General features: G+C 38.6%; 1 protein-coding gene and 1 pseudogene across 1 annotated transcript in view; both read left to right on the forward strand.

Annotated features, from left to right (window-relative positions):
* Positions 1–20,499, forward strand: part of KLF8 (KLF transcription factor 8) — a 341,777-nt gene that overhangs the window by 270,559 nt on the left and 50,719 nt on the right. Inside the window, exon 3 of the mRNA XM_061178361.1 lies at positions 18,877–18,950. Coding sequence (XP_061034344.1) covers positions 18,879–18,950 — 72 coding nt within the window. The 5' untranslated portion in view covers positions 18,877–18,878. The remainder of the gene's footprint in view (positions 1–18,876; positions 18,951–20,499) is intronic.
* LOC133082601 (transcription factor Spi-C-like) lies at positions 5,985–6,735 on the forward strand (annotated as a pseudogene).

Below are 20,499 nucleotides of genomic sequence, written 5' to 3' on the forward strand. Positions count from 1 at the left end.
ACTACTGAAGCCCGCGGGCCCAGAGCCCATGCTCCGCAAAAAGAGAAGCCACCGCAATGAGAAGCCTGTGCACCACAACGAAGAGGAGGCCCTGCTCACCACAACTAGAGAAAGCCCATGCAGCAATGAAGACCCAACACAGCCAAAAACCAACAAACAAAATAAATTAAAAAAAAATTTCTTGGAAGATTTTAAATCACAGTTTCAATTTCAGTGCTTGGGATTGGTCTGTTCATATTTTCTATTTCTTCCTGGTTCAGTCTCGGCAGGTTGTGCATTTCTAAGAATCTGTCCATTTCTTCCAGGTTGTCCATTTTATTGGCATAGAGTTGCTTGTAGTAATCTCTCATGATCGTTTGTATTTCTGCAGTGTCAGTGGTTACTTCTCCTTTTTCATTTCTAATTCTATTAATTTGAGTCTTCTCCCTTTTTCTCTTGATGGGTCTGGCTAATGGTTTATCAATTTTGTTTATCCTCTCAAAGAACCAGCGTTTAGTTTCATTGATTTTTGCTATTGTTTCCTTCATTTCTTTTTCATTTATTTCTGATCTGATCTTTATGATTTCTTTCCTTCTGCTAGCTTTGGGGTTTTTTTGTTCTTCTTTCTCTAATTGCTTCAGGTGCAAGGTTAGGTTGTTTATTCGAGATTTTTCCTGTTTCTTGAGGTAGGCTTGTATTGCTATAAACTTCCCTCTTAGCACTGCTTTTGCTGCATCCCATAGGTTTTGGGTCGTCGTGTCTCCATTGTCATTTGTTTCTAGGTATTTTTTGATTTCCCCTTTGATTTCTTCAGTGATCACTTCGTTATTAAGTAGTGTATTGTGTAGCCTCCATGTGTTTGTATTTTTTACAGATCTTTTCCTGTAATTGATATCTAGTCTCATAGCATTGTTGTCAGAAAAGATACTTGATACGATTTCAATTTTCTTAAATTTACCAAGGCTTGATTTGTGGCCCAAGATATGATCTATCCTGGAGAATGTTCCATGAGCACTTGAGAAAAATGTGTATTCTGTTGTTTTTGGGTGGAATGTCCTATAAATATCAATTAAGTCCATCTTGTTTAATGTATCATTTAAAGTTTGTGTTTCCTTAATTATTTTCATTTTGGATGATCTGTCCATTGGTGAAAGTGGGGTGTTAAATTCCCCTACTATGATTGTGTTGTTGTCGATTTCCCCTTTTATGGCTGTTACTATTTGCCTTATGTATTGAGGTGCTCCTATGTTGGGCACGTAAATATTTACAATTGTTATACCTTCCTCTTGGATCGATCCCTTGATCATTATATAGTGTCCTTCTTTGTCTCTTGTAATAGTCTTTATTTTAAAGTCTATTTTGTCTGATATGAGAATTGCTACTCCAGCTTTCTTTTGATTTCCATTTGCATGGAATATCTTTTTACATCCCCTAACTTTCAGTCTCTATGTGTCACTAGGTCTGAAGTGGGTCTCTTGTAGACAGCATATATATGGGTCTTGTTTTTGTATCCATTCAACCAGTCTGTGTCTTTTGGTGGGAGCATTTAATCCATTTACATTTAAGGTAATTATCGATACGTATGTTCCTATTCCCATTTTCTTAAATGTTTTGGGTTTGTTATTGTAGGTGTTTTCCTTCTCTTGTGTTTCTTGCCTAGAGAAGTTCCTTTAGCATTTGTTGTAAAGCTGGTTTGGTGGTGCTGAACTCTCTCAGCTTTTGCTTGTCTGTAAAGGTTTTAATTTCTCCATCCAATCTGAATGAGATCCTTGCTGGGTAGAGAAATCTTGGTTGTAGGTTTTTCTCCTTCATCACTTTAAGTATATCCTGCCACTCCCTTCTGGCTTGCAGAGTTTGTGCTGAAAGATCAGCTGTTAACCTTATGGGGATTCCCTTGTGTGTTATTTGTTGTTTTTCCCTTGCTGCTTTTAATATGTTTTCTTTATATTTAATTTTTGACAGTTTGATTAATATGTGTCTTGGCGTGTTTCTCCTTGGATTTATCCTGTATGGGACTCTCTGTGCTTCCAGGACTTGACTAACTATTTCCTTTCCCATATTAGGGAAGTTTTCAACTATAATCTCTTCAAATATTTTCTCAGTCCCTTTCTTTTTCTCTTCTTCTTCTGGGACCCCTATAATTCGAATGTTGGTGCGTTTAATGTTGTCCCAGAGGTCTCTGAGACTGTCCTCAGTTCTTTTCATTCTTTTTTCTTTATCCTGCTCTGCAGTAGTTATTTCCACCATTTTATCTTCCAGGTCACTTATCCGTTCTTCTGCCTCAGTTATTCTGCTATTGATCCCATCTAGAGTATTTTTAATTTCATTTATTGTGTTTTTCATCGTTGCTTGGTTCCTCTTTAGTTCTTCTACGTCCTTGTTAAATGTTTCTTGCATTTTGTCTATTCTATTTCCAAGATTTTGGATCATCCTTACTATCATTATTCTGAATTCTTTTTCAGGTAGACTACCTATTTCCTCTTCATTTGTTAGGTCTGGTGTGTTTTGACCCTCCTCTTTCATCTGCTGCGTGTTTTTCTGTCTTCTCATTTTGCTTATCTTACTGTGTTTGGGGTCTCCTTTTCACAGGCTGCAGGTTCGTAGTTCCCGTTGTTTTTGGTATCTGTCTCCAGTGGCTAAGGTTGGTTCAGTGGGTTGTGTAGGCTTCCTGGTGGAGGGAACTAGTGCCTGTGTTCTGGTGGATGAGGCTGGATCTTGTCTTTTTGGTGGGTACGTCCACGTCTGGTGGTGTATTTTGGGGTGTCTGTGGCCTTATTATGGTTTTAGGCAGCCTCTCTTCTAATGGATGGGGCTGTGTTCCTGTTTTGCTAGTTGTTTGGCATACGGTGTCCAGCACTGTAGCTTGCTGGTCATTGAGTGAAGCTGGGTCTTGATGTTGAGATGGAGATCTCTGAGAGATTTTTGCCGTTTGGTATTACATGGAGCTGGGAGGTCTCTTGTGGACCAGTGTCCTGAAGTTGGCTCTCCCACCTCAGAGGCACAGCCCTGATGCCTGGCTGGAGCACCAAGAGCCTTTCATCCACACAGCTCAGAGTAAAAGGGAGAAAAAATAGAAAGAAAGAAAGAAAGAGGATAAAATATAGTGACGTAAAATAAAGCTATTATAAAGCAAAGCTATACAGACAAAATCTCACCCAGAAGCATATACATATACACTCACAAAAAAAGGAAAAGGGGAAAAATTAATATATCCTGCTCCCAAAGTCCACCTCCTGAACTTGGGATGATTCGTTGTCTATTCAGGTATTCAACAGATGCAGGCACATCAAGTTGTTTGTGGAGTTTTAATCCGCTGCTTCTGAGGCTGCTGGGAGAGATTTCCCTTTCTCTTCTTTGTTCGCACAGCTCCCGGGGTTCAGCTTTGGATTTGAACCCGCCTCTGCGTGTAGGTCGCCTGAGGGCGTCTGTTCCCCTCCCAGACAGAACGGGGTTAAAGGAGCAGCTGCTTCGGGGGCTCTGGCTCACTCAGGCTGGGGGGAGGGAGGGATTCGGATGCGGGGCGAGCCTGCGGCAGCAGAGGCCGGCGTGACATTGCACCAGCCCGAGGCACGCCGTGCGTTCTCCTGGGGAAGTTGTCCCCGGATCACGGGAGCCTGGCCGTGGCGGGCTGCACCGGCTCCCAGGAGGGGCGGTGTGGATAGTGACCTGTGCTCGCACACAGGCTTCTTGGTGGCGGCAGCAGCAGCCTTAGCGTCTCATGCCCGCCTCTGGGGTCCGCGCTGATCGCCGCGGCTCGCGCCCGTCTCTGGAGTTCGTTTAGGCGGCGCTCTGAATCCCCTCTCCTTGCGCGCCGCGAAACAAAGAGGCAAGAAAAAGTCTCTTGCCTCTTCGGCAGCTCCCGACTTTTTCCCGGACTCCCTCCCAGCCAGCTGTGGTGCGCCAACCTCTTCAGGCTGTGTTGACGCCGTCAACCCCAGTCCTCTCCCTGCGATCCGACCGAAGCCCGAGCCTCAGCTCCCAGCCCCCGCCCGCCCCGGCGGGTGAGCAGACAAGCCTCTCGGGCTGGTGAGTGCTGCTCGGTGCCGAGCCTCTGTGCGGGAGTCTCTCCGCTTTTCCCTCTGCACCCCTGTGGCTGTGCTCTCCTCCGTGGCTCCGAAGCTTCCCCCCTCTGCCACCCACAGTCTCTGCCCGCGAAGGGGCTTCATAGTGCGTGGAAACCTTTCCTCCTTCACGGCTCCCTCCCACAGGTGCAGGTCCCGTCCCTATTCTTTTGTCTCTGTTATTTCTTTTTTCTTTTGCCCTACCCAAGTACGTGGGGAGTTTCTTGCCTTTTGGGAGGTCTGACGTTTTCTGCCAGCGTTCAGTGGGTGTTCTGTAGGAGCAGTTCCACGTGTAGATGTATTTCTAATGTATCTGTGGGAAGGAAGGTGATCTCCGCGTCTTACTCTTCCGCCATCTTCTTCTCCACCCCTCATTAGCATTTTTATATTTTGTTGTAACCTCAAACTCATCATTTCTAAAATAGAATCCATCATTACCCCTAGACTCTTCCCCCACCTCTCATTCAAGACTTCTCCTTTTCATTTACCTGGTCCCGCAATTTACCATCATCATAATCTTGGTGAAGTTATTTAAACTCTGAACTTGAGTTTTCTCATCTTTGCACTGAGGATAATAGTAGAAACTACCTCATAGGGTTGCAGTAAGGAATAAATGTGCTAATTTTGTAAAGCACTTAGAAGAATGCATGATAGTGTAGTAAGAAATGGGGAAACATAGTTGTCGTGGTTCCCATATTCCATGCTCAAAATGCTGGCATCAACTCTCTTCCTCAGTTTCCCTGTCTACTTGGTTGCCAAGGGCTATGTTTTTTTTTCCCTTTGTATCTAGCATCAGTTCCTTTCTTTTTATTCTAACTACCACCACTTTAATTTAGTCCAGAGGTACAACCAATTAGCCTACAGACCAAATACAGCCTACGCATGTGTTTTGTTTCTCCTAAATAGATAAAACTTTCATTTAAAAATGAATTTTATATTAATAATGCATTATACATCCCTCAAAATTCGAAATATACAAAGTGATATACAATGAAGAGTCTCCCTCCTAGTCTTGTCCCCTAGTTGCCTCAGGCAACTAAAGTTATCTGTTTATTGGAAATTCTTCCACAGACATTTTATGCATATCAAACAAATGAGTATTTTTTCTCCCCCTTTCCTTTTATACACAGATAGTAACTCACTCTGCATATTGTTCCACACCTTGCTTTGTCTACTTAAAAATATACTTTGAAGACCTTTCCATATCTGTATGTAAAGAAATATCTCATTCTCTTGTGTGACTGCATAGTTTCTCACTATATGGATGAGCCACAATTTATTTAAACAGTTTTCTATTGAATACCATTTAAGATATTTACAAACTTTTGCAGTGTTGTTTGTAATAACAATAAAAACTTTATAAGTATGTGTATTAGTCTGCTAGGGCTGCCATAACAAAACACTATATAGACTGGGTGGCTTAAACAACAGAAATTTATTTTCTTACAGTTCTGGAAGCTGGAAGTCAAAGATCAGGGTACCAGCATGATCAGGTTCTGGTGAGGGCCCTCTTCCTGGCTTTCAGATGGCTGCCTTCTCCCTGTGTGCTCATATGACCTCTTCTTTGTGCTCCTGGAGAAAGAGAGTGAGCTCCCTGATGTCTCTTCTTATAAGGACACTAATCCCATTGGAGGAGGACCCTACCCTTACGACCTCATTTAACCTTAATTACTTCCATAAAAGCCTTATCTCCAAATACAGTCACACTGGGGGTTGAGAGTTCAACATATGAATTTGGGGAGGGACACAATTCAGTCTGTAGCAGTATGTCAATTTACCCAGACCCACACTTTTAAAATATGGTTGATTGCCAACATTTAAAAAATCATACTTTGAAGGGTGTTGCCGACCTGCGCTTCAGAGGGGAAAGTTATTTCCACATGGAGTATACCTAAATGTTAGATTGGTCTCTGATGGACAGAATTGTCAATTTATTAATGAAGCATGGCTTATTTTGAACAAGACAAGCTGGGTCAAGCATTTGAAGATGCTTTTGAAGTACTGAGGCAACATTCAACTGGTGATCTTCAGTACTCCTCAGATTACAAAAATTACCTGGCTTTCATCAACCACTGTTCTCACGTCAGAGGAAATTCCAACAGCTATGGTGCGCTGCCCACAGAGGAACCGGTCTACAATTGGAGAACAGTAATAAACAGTGCTGCGGACCTCTATATTAATATTTTTGAAGGAAATATTCATCAGTTTCTGCAGAACATCCCTGAAAACCAGCTGATGCAACCTACTCTTCTCCAGCAAAAGGGAGGAAAAGGCAGGAAGAAGCTCTGACTGTTTGAATACCTTCATGAATCCCTGTGTAATCCCGAGATGGTCTTGTATTCAATGGATAGATCAAACCAAAGGCATCTTTCAGTTTGTATCAAAAAACAAAGAAAAACTTGCCCAACTTTGGGGGAAAAGAAAAGGCAACCGGGAGACCATGACTTACCAGAAAATGGCCAGAACACTGAAGAATTATGGAAGAACTGGAGAAGTCATCAAAATCCGGAGAAAGTTAACTTACCAATTCAGTGAGGCCATTCTCCAAAGACTGTCTCCATCTTATTTCTTGGAAGAAGAGATCTACTCCCAGTATGTTCAACCTGATCAAGGATTCCTCAGTTTAAATAACTGGAATGCATATTAGAATTATACATACGCCACTTACCATGATCTAAGTCACCCTGATTGCTAAATATACTCTTTTTTTTGTAACATCTTTATTGGAGTATAATTGCTTTACAATGGTGTGTTAGTTTCTGCTTTATAACAAAGTGAATCAGTTATACATATACATATGTTCCCATATCTCTTCCCTCTTGCATCTCCCTTCCTCCCACCCTCCCCATCCCACCCCTCTAGGTGGTCACAAAGCACAGAGCTGATCTCCCTGTGCTATGCGGTTGCTTCCCACTAGCTATCTATTTTACGTTTGGTAGTGTATATATGTCCATGCCACTCTCTAACTTTGTCCCAGCTTACCCTTCCCCCTCCCCATATCCTCAAGTCCATTCTCTAGTAGGGCTGTGTCTTTATTCCCGTCTTGTCACTAGGTTCTTCATGACTGTTTTTTTTTTCCTTAGATTCCATATATAAATATACTCTTATATATCAAAATTTTCTGGCATCAGAAATCCCTACAAGTTTTAGGATTTTTCTCTGAAAGCAAATACTGAAAAACAAAACAAAAAACCCAAACTTCATTATTGCTATCTTTTATGAAGTAGCATATAATCTATACTAACTTGGTGAAAAATTTTGCCAGTGAACAACTTTAAATGATCAAGTCCCATTTGAAAATATAGACTAAATGTCTTTCCTTTTACTATTGTCTATGTAATACTTCCTTCTAGATTAATAATGCTAGTGGAGATGCTTTGATTTACATATTGATTTAAACATTATTTTCCTGTCATACACTCAGACCAAAAAAAAAATCATTCTAACATGTATCCAACAGCTTTAGCAACAAAACAAAAAATGATTGCCTGTGATAGTGTTCCTGCTAAATTACATCCATGGCTTTAAAAATTTCAGTGACTAAAACTAGAACTACCATATGATCCAGCAATTCCACTCCTGGGTATACATCCAAAGAAAATGAAAACACTAATTTGAAAAGATATATGCACCCCAATGTTCACAGCTGCATTTTTTTTTGGCCACACTGCACAGCTTGCGGGATCTCAGTTCCCCAACCAGGGATTGAACCCAGGCCTCTGCAGTGAAAGCGCAGAATCCTAACCACTAGACTACCAGGAAACTCCCATAGCAGCATTATTTATAATAGCCAAGATATGGAAGCAACCTAAGTGTCCACCAACAGATGAATAGATAAAGAAGACGTGGTATATATACACAATGGAGTACTACGCAGCCATAAAAAAAGAGTGAAATTTTGTCATTTGCAACAACATGGATGGACCTGGAGGGTATTATGTTTAGTGAAATATGTCAGGGAGAGAAAGACAAATACTGTATGTTATCATTTATATGTGGAATCTAAAAATTGAAACAAATGAATATAACAAAATAGAAACAGACTTAAAGATATAGAGAACAAATTAGTTACCAGTGGGGGGAAGGAAGGAGAGAGGGGGCAAGATAGGGGTGGAGGATTAAAAGGTACAGACTACTATGTATAAAATAAATAAGATACACGGATGTAATGTACAGCACAGGGAATATAGCCAATATTTTATAATAGCTTTGAATAGAGTATAATCTAGAAAAATATTGACTCACTATGTAGTACACCTAAAACTAATATAATATTGTACATCTGAAACTAATATTGTAAATCAACTATATTTCTATAAAATAAATAAATAAAAAGTAAAAAGTAAAAATGTAAAAAAAATTAAAAATCATACTTTACTTAAAACTCTAGAATTCCAGCTTCTCTTAAATAATCAGAAGATACCAACCTGTATTCCCTCTTGTCAACAATTGCCTGGAGTTGGTGAACTGCTTCCTCCTTTCCCTTTTAGACAGGACATGTATTCTCAGTTCACCATATTTCCTATCTGGCCTAGGTGATTTTAACCTGCCTGACCCCTCTAGGTATTGAGTTTGTGACACCTATGTAACCTCTTACCACGATACACATAAAGTATTCCAATAGCTTCTAGTTCTACCTTGGTTCTTTTGCCGTCTCTATTCTGTAGACCACTGCCTGAATATGTTCTCTAAAACACATTTAAAAAATTATGCCACTTTCCTTTGCTCCACAATCATTTACTGGGTGCCTACAAAGTTCCAGACATTATGCTAGAAGCTTGGGTTAGAGTAGTGAACAATTTAGGTGGAACCCTTGCCTTCACAGAGTGTATAGTCTACTCTTCATCTCATCTGGATTTCCTTTCTGTCTCTTCTTGACCAATCTTAGTTCCTCAAGGCTGACCTCACCACAGACCATTTCTTTGGAATTTTTTCTGACTATTCTACTTTCAGTTATCTCCTCTTGTAATTAGTGTTACAAGCTTCAAATCATAATTAAGCAATTTAGCATCTATTACCTTGTAATATTTGGTTGCTATTGTTTTATGCATAGTTATGTCTCACTACATAGACTTGGGAGCTCAGATCTCTACAGGGCCCAATAAAATGACAGAAGCATGTCCTGTATAAAGGGGGCAGCCATTTATCAACTCCAAGTAATTTTTCTCTTGTGCCAATGTAAATTCCATGTTGTAAGAGCTCTCAACTTTTGCAGAAAAGCAAGAAATGGATTTTTTTTAAAAATATTTATTTATTTATTTATTTGGCTGTGTCGGGTTTTAGTTGTGGCATGCGGGATCTTTCGTTGCGGTGTGCAGGCTCTTCATTGCAGTGTGTGAGCTTCTCTCTAGTTGTGGCACACGGGCTCAGTAGTTGCAGCACACAGGTTCCAGAGTGTGAGGGCTCAGTAGCTGTGGCACGCAGGCTCCCTAGTTGTGATGCACGGACTCTAGAGCGTATGGGCTTAGTTGCCCCGAGGCATGTGGGATCTTAGTTCCCTGACCAGGGATCTTACCCATGTCCCCTGCATTGGAAGGTAGATTCTTAACCACTGGGCCACCAGGGAGGTTCCAAGAAATGGAGTTTTTTAAAAAAGAAATCTGCTTTTAAAGGAGAATGTAAAAAAAAAAAGAAAAGAATATATATATATATATATATATATATATATATAACTGAATCAGTTTGCTGTACACCTGAAACTAACACAACATTGTAAATCAACTATATTTCAATAAAAAATTAAAAATAAATAAATAAATAAATATAGGGGTGAGGGAAAATAAAAGATTATCAGCTAATTTGATTTTATTTTTTAACATCGCAGTGAGAACCAGGCCAGCATCTGCAGTGGAATGCCAATTTTCTCTATCTGACCTACACTGCAAAACTCCCGGAAGGTAGAGACTAGGTGGAAACTTGGTACTATCTGCTCCCCCTCTCGTATATATATACAGTATCTACTACAGTGTTAGCTATTTAGTAAGTTATCTATAAAGACTTGGTTATCATCAGTAAGTTCCTCTTTAAGTCAACTGTAATCTCCAATAATAATATAGCAGTTCTGTTTTCTCCTAATACCTAACATGTGCCTTTGAAGGCAATAATCAGGGCAGCCTTCCTTTCCCTTACTTCCTTTTTTCCAAATGTAACCATCCAAATTCCTTGACCTAGCTCCATTTTTTTTTCTTTTTAAAAAATTTATCATTTATTTCTCTAGAGTTTCTTTCATTCTTTTCTGCAATTCTCTTCCATTTCATTTCCCTTGAAATACAAACACAAACAAGGTAGAATATCCTCAGAAAGGTCTTCACAATGATGAACAGAGACTTAACTTTTATTTATTTGGGGCTGATTATTCCAGCTCTGTTGTCTCTTTCTGTGCTGTCAATGATTTAGCTGTTTCATCTTCAATTAGAATAAGAATGTGTGATGTGAATCTATTCATTTTCTTATTTTAAAAACTAGTTCTGATAAATATGTACAATATACCTCCTCCAGTTTTTTGTAGCGAGATCCTCGAATCAATATGGAGCCTTGAAAATAACAATAATGATTATTGTTATTGGTACCTTCATTTACATGACCTCTGTGGGTCCTATAAATTGAGATGGCCCAGGACTCTTATAGGACTTGGTGCTCTTGAGCCAGGTAGCTCAAGCAGTGAGCGGAGAGACCATTCAAAAGAGAAAGTCTCTGCCCTTAAGCACTGTACTAAGCATGGACAAAGACCACTGTGTTGTACATTCTTTTTGGTTGCTGCAGTAACACCATGTTCAATTTGTTGGAGGAGACTGTTGCATGAAACAATAGTATAAAGTAATGAAGTGGATTGCATGAGATTTTACATGATGGTGCAGAGCAGTGAGCTTGTATTGCTGTGGCTTTTTGTCCTTTTTCTAAACCAATGCCTCAGTGCCAAGCTGGAGCTCTGTATTCCTAGAGGTTTTGTCTGATGATTAACATCACAGTTAGTGGGAATCTTTTAATATTCTTTTCAGATGTTCAATAATAGAGCAGACTGCTAATGTATAAAAAATCTCCAGTATTATTATTTTCAACATCATCAAACTATTTCAAAGTGCAGGATAATAGCAATTACTTTAAGGGAGAAAAAGAATGTTGCTATCAGACATCATCCCTGGATTCAAATCCCAGTAATTTACCAGCTATGTGACCTTGGGATTACTTAATTTCTCTGAATCTGTATTTCTTCATGTGCATAATCGAATCAACAGTAGTACCTACTTCACAGAGATTGTGAAAATTAAATGTGTCCCTTTGGAAATGCCATAGGAATGAAATGATATCTGGGATTTGCCTAAAAGTAGCCATTGAGGTGGAGGAGTGAGTTGGGAGTGCAAATGAAACAAGATTTCCATGAGCTGAAAATCACTGAAACTGGGAATAGGTGGGAACAGGTACATGGGATTCATCTTTACTTTTGTACGCATTTGTGATCATACAAAATAAGAAGTTGTTTTTTTTTTTCAATGCTGTAGGAGTGAACTCAATTTTGCCTAATGGTTTGTGGAGAACTTAATTGTCTTTCTTGATATCAGCTTCACAGATTAAGCAGAAACTTGGAAAACTATAGCTCTTTCATCTATGCCCTCTGTCGTATATCATAGAGTGTTATGGAAGAGACCTGAAAAGGGCTAAGTAGTTTACTCAAAATGACACTCCTAGATAACAGTGGACTAGAGCCCAGGTCTCCAGATCCTAGGTAAAAGATTTTCCCATTGTTCATGCTGCTTTCTTTAACTATAGCACTTTTTTTTTAAAACATCTTTATTGAAGTATAATTGCTTTACAATGGTGTGTTAGTTTCTGCTTTATAACAAAGTGAATCAGTTATACATATACATATGTTCCCATATCTCTTCCCTCTTGCATCTCCCTCCCTCCCACCCTCCCCATCCCACCCCTCTAGGTGGTCACAAAGCACCGAGCTGATCTCCCTGAACTATAGCACTTTTAACATAAGTTCTATCAGTTTCTTGCATGTAAGATTAGTTTCTTTAAAATAAATTTACCTGTTTGATGGAGGACAAGGGAACTAGTTCTAGAAATCTGAGGTTAATTTATACAATACTTTTAAATCTGTTCTTTCAGTTGATCCTCACAATGATCCTGTGAGGTTCACAGTGATCTTGTGAGCAAGAATTATTTCTACTTTCTGTATTAAGTGATGGGACTTGTCCAAAGTTATTCAACAATTTGGTAATTAAACTAGAACTAAAACTCAGGCCTGGAGTTCATTGAACCTCAAATCCACTAGTTTTAGATATTTATAATAATTCCCTTTAGCTTTCATCTTTTCCAGAATCAAGAATCTTAATCTCTAGCACATTCCAGGGTGATTTTTCTTTCATGCATATTTGGGTTTCTCTGTGGAAAAGAAAATGGAGCTTAACATCAGCATCTGGGGGGATTGAAAGTGGCTGAAAGCACTGGAAGGCTTGCAGGTGATCCTTTAGAACATGAACTCATGTGAGAATGGAGATAAACATATCAAAGTTCATAAGATTAGGTATTGTTATTGTGAGTGGTTTGGATCTTTAAAATGTGACTGTATGTATTGTACATATTTTTATGTACTTTAGTTTTGGATTTTCTGACAAAAGTATTCCTAAAAACTTATATGGAGATTTCACATTTACACCTGATAAAGAATTTTTATATGTGTTATCACGATGGTCTTCATAACAACCCTCTGAGGGGTAAGGCCAAGCTAATGTATCTCTATTTTGCAGATGAGAAAACTGAGGCATGGAAAAGTCAAATGGCTTGCCCAAAGTCATACAGCTTTTTTCTGGTGTTTCTTATCACCTTATCTTTTTATTACCTCACATTACTTCAAGCTTAGCTGGCTATTGTAATAATGATGCAATACTCAGTTTCTTTCTTTCACGTGGTATGTGCTGTCAGTCTTCACTTTTTTTGTGGTAATATGTTCTTTCCTCTTAAATTCATGTTTTTTTTTAAACATTTCAGTTGCCCCTACTTTCTTTAATCTCGCTCAGGAAAGCTGAGAAAACAAGCTGCAGGCATTTCTTGTCTTGGAGCCACTTCTGAGTACCTGCTCTGGTGGTGGTTCCTATAATTTGGACTAAGTACCTCAGACACCCTCCAGATTTTGTGTATGTTGAGACTATTGAATAGAAAACTCATAGTGAGCTACCTGCTGAGATGCCACAAGTGGAGGTTCTTTGAGTTTGGGTTTTCCAGTCGTTCCTATGGTGATAGGTAAGACCCTGTTTGGAAGAAATGAGAGAAAACGGAGGATCTTGCAATCTCCTTTTATTAAGCTTTTTTTTTTTTCTAGCAACCGTTTACCCCCCATTATGTAATCTTCAAGCAGAGGTTGGGAGATCTCACTGGCACCCAGGTCATGGAGCATTATAGCTTCATTATAGCTCTAGACTGCTGAGGTTCATATCTCAGTTCTGCCATTTACTAGCTGGGTGATTTGGGGATAAGCTACCTCATCTCCCTGTCTCAGTTTCCTCATTTTAAAAATGGGGAAATAATGTGCCCACTCCTAGAATTATGAGGATTAAATGAGCTAATATAAGTATTTGTTCTTTTAGCAGCACTGTACCTAGCACATAGTAAGTACTCAGTGGCTGTTGGTAATTATTGTTCTTTTATCACCATTCTATTGTTAATGTCATGCTCAGAGTAGCCTCAATCTTGAAGGTTTTCCCAGAGACCCATTGTAAAACTCTCTATTCCCCTGGAAGTTATATAATTAAACTGTCTGAAAATATATGTGTATCTAGTTGTCCTTTAGTTACCTTTTTATAATATAAAAGACATAAGAAATACTCTTTTAAAAATACCTATAATCTCAAAACCCTAAAACATTGATTTTCATTTTTCAAGCAGTTCCAGAATTTCTTATGGGTCAGAGGCTGAAAGTGAATGATTTCTCAAGATCTTCCAAAATAATTGACTTGTTGTCCTTAAACTTGTTTTTCTTTTAGCAAGCAGTTTTTTAGAAAGAAGGTGCTCATCAGATTTGGGATATTAGAAAGTAGTTAGGGAGCACTGTAATTTGAGTTAGAGGATAAGAGTTCCGGTTCTGACTCCATCACTGCTAAACTATATGACATTGGTCCTCCAAATTCATTATCTGTAAAATGGGAATGATATATGAAAGCTGTCTATTTCCCTACTGTAAAGCTATGTAGATGCACATGAGGGATTATTATTTGTATTGTCAAAGTGCTCTGTCTTGTTAAGTACTAGGTGCCTTCATACGTCAGTGTCAGGATTCCCAAAGCTTTGCTTTCTTTTGTATTGATAGTTGTAGGCTCCAGTGACTCTGCTTTGCTTCCCTCCTTATAGGCTTAACTTCTCACTTCATCCCTAGACACTTTTTTCCTCCTCAGTGCTGGCCAAAGAGTGGGATGTGTTCTTACTAGTCAGTCACCTGCTCTTGTCCCTTGGAGGCACTGTTCACTTTCATAAAACAAGCAGATCACTGTGGAAAACAGTGGGTAACAAAATAAACTTCGAACATGAAAAAGGTAGTATAATCTTACGAAATTTCTATGGTCATGGTCCCTGGAGCATCGTTTGTGAGGTTCTACATATATGAGACGTTGACCTGCTGTGGATAGGGCTCAGTCCTCCTCGCTCTCGCCTCCTTTATTTCCTCCTCCAGTACTCCCTTCCTTAGAAGAAGGACCAGAAAGTCCAGCTTCTAGACTTTTTTTGGGTTTTTTTGGCGATGGCACTCGGCATGTGGGATCTTAGTTCCCCAACCAGGGATTGAACCCCGTGGCCCCACCACCACCACCGCCCTGCAATGGAAGCACGGAGGCTTAACCACTGGACTGCCAGGAAAGTCCAAGAAAGTCCAGCTTCTAGACACAAAGGCTTGAAGAGCCAATTCAAGCAGAATAATGGTTATTATCTCAAGTAGGTAACTTGCATTTCTGAAGCTCTCCTGCCTGTGTGATTCACATCTCAGTGGCCCAGGACATACCCTAACCCCCTTTGGGTATTTCCGGACCAATTATCTCACAGTTTCTGAGCAGCTGTCTAGTCTCAGACACTTAGAATAGCAACTCCAACTCTAGAGAAAAGCGAAAGGTTTATAAAGCCCTTAAAAAAAAAGACTGAGCTTTCTTTAACTGTTCTGTAAGCCCTAATTTCCTTCTGTTTTACATTTGTCTGGCAAAATATTAAAGTAAACATTTTTTTAATGTTAGCTTCACCTTCCTGATAGCTTTCCCTTTACTCATTTTTACCAACATTTAAAATGTTATCCTGGGTTATCTAATGGCTATTCCAATTGGCTGTTCTATGGAGAGTACGTTAACCAGAAATGGCTGAGACATTCCTAATTGTCAGCTATCCTCCTTGTGCCATTTGACTAAAATATTTGTGATATGGGTGGGACAAAAAGTATTTTTCAGACTCCTTGATTATTGCTATTAAATAACATTAATATTATTTTATATTATAATATTTTTGCCGTTAAATAACCATTCTTATTCCCATGATCATTCATTCACCGGACATTAGCACATTGTATGGAGGAAGTACTCTGCTAAAAGAAAGGGATACAGAGAAGAACAAGACGAAGTAACTATTGTGGGGCTCACCTTATGGTAGGGGAAACAGACAATGCCTTTGTGCCAGGTACTGTTTTAAACATTTGAACACATATTAAATTGATAAATCCTATGAGCTGATACTATTATTATTCCCATTTTATAGTTGAGGAAACAAAAGAAAACTTGCCCAAAGTCTTATTGTTAAGAAGTTGCAGAACCAGGATATGACCCTAGGCAATGTGATGTATGGACTAGAAGGGGAAGCGACTGGGAGATGAAGGTCTAGGTTTAAGAGATATTTCTGAAGTAGAATTTATGCTGCTGATAACCAATTGGCTGGAGATGGAGAGAGAAGGGTCAAAGGTGACTGACTCTCAGTCACTGAGACTGAGAATGTGTTGATAGTGGTGCTAAACAATTTAGGCTGTAAATATAGGAGGTGGAGAAAGTTTGTAAGCATGTTGAGTATAAACAACCTGTCTGATTCCTAGGAGCTATTCTTCTGGGCCAGAGAGAAAGAGAGATTCTGGCCATCAACAATAATAATTGTGGTGATGATAACAATAGCTAATTATATTGAAAACTTTTTATATGTCAACAACTATTTTAAGTGAGTTTACATGTACTAATCCATAGAATCCTCACATTAACCCTATTAAATCAGTGTCATTTCCCCCACCTCTAGGCAGGTAGAGAAACTGAGTTTCACAGGGGCTAAACATCTTGTCAAAGTCACTCTGCTTCCTCAACCCTGTTGTTTCATAATCCATAGGAATTGAGGAAGACCAGATAGGAGAGGGCTCTTGTAAGTTGTCTTGGCTAGAAATAACAAGGCTTAGTTGAACCCATGTCCCCTGCACTGGAAGGTGGATTCTTAACCACTGAAGCACCACCAGGGAAGTCCCCTCCCCTCCTTCTTAAAATCAGAAAAGGCTGCCCTCTCTGGCATCTCATACTTCACAGTTAATTACACCTCAAACATCTCTCATACATAACCTCTCTAATTTTCTTTTATTCTTTCCTACTCTTGTCCAACTCCTGTACTTGAGAAAACACACTTCATTCTCCTTTTCTGTCACTCATCGAAAACTTTCAGAAATGTATTGAACGCCTACCATATGCCAGACACTATTCTAAGCCCTTGAAATACATCACTGAAAAAAATCAAAGATGAAAATCTCTGACTTCAAAGAGTTTACAGTCTAATGGAAATTAGAGCTTTCTGCATCTGACTTCTAGTGTGCTTATTCCTTACTATGCTTCTTCCTTCATTAACCCCAACCCCTACCCCTAAAGAGGCTTCATAGAAACCTTAGGACTCTGCAGAGAACAATTTAAAATCTTTTAATTTTAAGTTGAGGCTTAGAAAAAAAAATGCCTTGACAAAGATTATAGGATATAATTCCTGGGCATCTAACTCCCAGGTCAGTGCTCTCTGCTATACTTGCTGACTCTCCATGTCTGGTTGACCCAGATCTAAAACTGATAACAATGTGCCTAGTATAACCTCTGACACATAGTAATATGCATAAATATTTAGTGAATGATGAATGTATATGTGAGCAGTTCTACTCATATACTTAGATCGAAGAAAAGAAATTGTGTTTAGAGATAAAATTGGAGATATTTTAGAGTGTCAGAATTCTCCAAACTCTTTGAAAGTGGCTCAGAAATTTTCCTCATAGTCTCAATAGAAGATTCATTGTGTGTTATTGCCTATCTAATTATCTAATTAGAACTGGTTTCCTCAATTCCTGACAGTTAATAAATAAAGGAATTATTTTACTTTTTAAAATTTTTTTTATGTTTTATTTTTTTAATTTTTTTTAATTTTTTTTTTTACTTTTACTTTTTTGTGTGACTGTATTATAATTTGTATCCTTGCAGGTTGTTCATTTGCTGTGTTTTAACTGCATTAGGTCTTAAAAAGTATATTGTGAAGTAACCTGTAAAATGAACATTTCTATGGGTAAATGTAGTTGACATCCAAAACAATTAACTGATTTATGGACTGTCTTTTGAAATGCAACCAAGTCATAAATGAGGAAACTAATTGTAATTGACTTGGAGACACTTAGTGTGATCTGAAATCTGACCAATTAAGTCAAAAGCAAGCTATGAATTCATCTTTCTTACCCTATGTTTTCATCTCTGATGAGATTAGAATGTAGATAAATCAAAGGAAATCTGGTTGAAGAGGTGCTGGTCGGTACTAATGATGGAAATGATTGTGATGGTGTAGGGCAGCTGAATGAAGCCACCAAGTGTTTACTTTCATAAGAGGAAAAAGTGAACACTTGGTGGCTTCATTCAACTGCTCTACGCCATCACAATCATTTCCTTAACTTGGGATTTCTGGTTTTCTTTAATTAACAGTAATCTTTTGATGTTCCGACTACCTGCCCTTTGTTGCAAAACTCCTATATATCCTAGCTTCCCCCTCACCTCCTCAGAGCAGTTCCCTCAAGGTTACTTGAGATGCTGCCTCCTGGGCTTGAAGTCCTAAAATTTCCTGCCAAATACAACATAACTCTCAACTTTTAGGTTGTGAGTATTTTTTTAGTTGACTATATATATATATATATATATATATATATATATATGGAGAGAGAGAGAGAGAGAGAGAGAGAGAGAGAGAACTGAATCATTGTGCTGTACACCTGAAACTATCATGACATTGTAAATGAACTATACTTCAAATAAAAAAAAAACCTAAAAAACAGAAAATAAAAACAAAAAAACAAAATAAAAAGAGGAAAAAGTATCTAAAAAGGAAATTAAAAATTGCTTATATTAACCCCACTTGGCTTGTATGTTTAAGAGAAGTAGGAAGATAAAATGCTTCTTTAGAGAGATTCGGCGCTGATGTGTAAGCAAGTTCATTAGGGTAAATATCCACACAGGAGCATGGAACCCTTTAGAATGAGAACTAGGCCAGGAAGGGGAGGATTCTGGAAACTATGTAGCTATGATGATATTCCTGTGAAGGTAGTGCTAGTTGGAGAGGTTGGAAGAAACAGATTCACGTGCATACAGGATGTGAGGGGAGGAGGCAGCTAATATTGTTGGGGACCAGTCAGAGCTATCCTGGTGAGCAGAATATGTAAATTAGAGTGTTGTCCAAATACTGACTTCTCAGTATCTAGTAAGTCCTGAAAAATAATGTTCATAGAATACAAACAGGAGTAACCAGGGGTAAATGGCATACTGTATGCATATAGTGGGTTAGATTTTATTTTTAAATTGTCTTTCCCTTGATTCTTTTCCAGATATGGATCAACTCATAAACAACTTGGAGGTCCAACTTAATTCAGAAGGTGGCTCAATGCATATATTCAAACAGGTCAGTTATCAAGAAAATGATATACTAATATTGAGCCATAATAGTGTTGAGTATCTGGTAATTGTCATGGAGCTGAAACTCATTTTTCTTTCTAACAACATGTTGGGAGCTGAGAAGGGGTGAATGAAGGGAGGTTTCCAGGAGGTACCTGGATGCCTGGGTTTCTGGTTCAAATAGGGAGTAAATCTGGTGTAAAAGAAGCATAGCTTTTGGGATCAAGGCTATAGGGACAAGATTAGACACTTCGTAGACAACAGCAGTCATTATCTAGCACTAGTCCATATTTTGGGCACTCTGAAGACTAAATGCAATGTCTTATTTAATCCTCACAATAACTGTTGGATAATGTGTTAGTCAGGGATCTCCAGATAAACAGAACCACCAGAATGTGTATTTCTCAATTTCTCTCTATCTATAGATATACATAAAATATGTATCTATCTATATCTATCTACTCTATCTATATCTGTCTATATATATAATTAATATATATATTATATATAAATATATATCTTTACATATAAAATAAAAATATATCTATATCTATAGATCTATCCAAATATATCTATATCTATCTACCTATCTATAGAGAAAGAATTTTTAAATATTTATTTTATTGAAGTATAGTTGATTTACAATGTTGTATTAATTTCTACTGTACAGCAAAGTGATTCAGTTATATATATACATTCTTTTTCATATTCTTTTCCATTATGGTTTATCACAGGATATTGAATATAGTTCCCTGTGCTACACGGTCTTTGTTGTTTATTCCTTCTATATATAATAGTTTCCATCTGCTAATCCCAAACTCCCAATCCATCCCTCCCCCACCCCCTCCCCCTTAGCAACCACAAGTCTGTTCTCTATGTCCCGGATATATGCCCAGGAGTGGGATTGCAGGATCATATGGCAACTCTATTTTTAGGTTTTTTGAGGAACCTCCCTATTGTTTTCCATAGTGGCTGCATCAGTTTACACTCCCACCAACAATGTAGGAGGGTTCCCTTTTCTCCACACCCCAGAGAGAGAAAGATTTTAAGAAATTGGCTCACATGATTATGGAATCCTAGTGTATCCAAAAGCTGATGGGGTAGGCTGCCGAGCTGGAGAGCCATAGAAGATTTACAGTTGTAGTCCAAAGGCAGACTGCTGGAAGAATTTGTTCTTCCTTGGAGATCAGTCTTTTTTTATTGAAGCCTTCAAGTGATTGGATGAGGCCAACCCACATTATGGAGGGTAATCTGCTTTATTCAAAATTCAATGATTTAAGCGTTAATCTCACCCAAAGAAACTTCTTCACAGAAACATTCAGAATAATGTTTGACCAAATATCTGGGCACCTGGCCCAGCCAAGTTGACACATAAAATTAACCATCACAGATATGTATTCTTAATGTTCCCATTTTACAGATAAGAAAGTTGTGAACTTGGGCATTTCCAGAACAAGGATTCAAAACAGATTACCTGGTTTTTACAGCTAAGCACTCTGTGTTAGATGTGGAAGTCTCATCTTGCTCAGGGTTGAGTTCTAATGTCATTGCATAAG

The sequence above is a fragment of the Eubalaena glacialis genome, chromosome X (genome assembly GCF_028564815.1).
Source record: "Eubalaena glacialis isolate mEubGla1 chromosome X, mEubGla1.1.hap2.+ XY, whole genome shotgun sequence".
Taxonomy (NCBI): Eukaryota; Metazoa; Chordata; class Mammalia; order Artiodactyla; family Balaenidae; genus Eubalaena; species Eubalaena glacialis.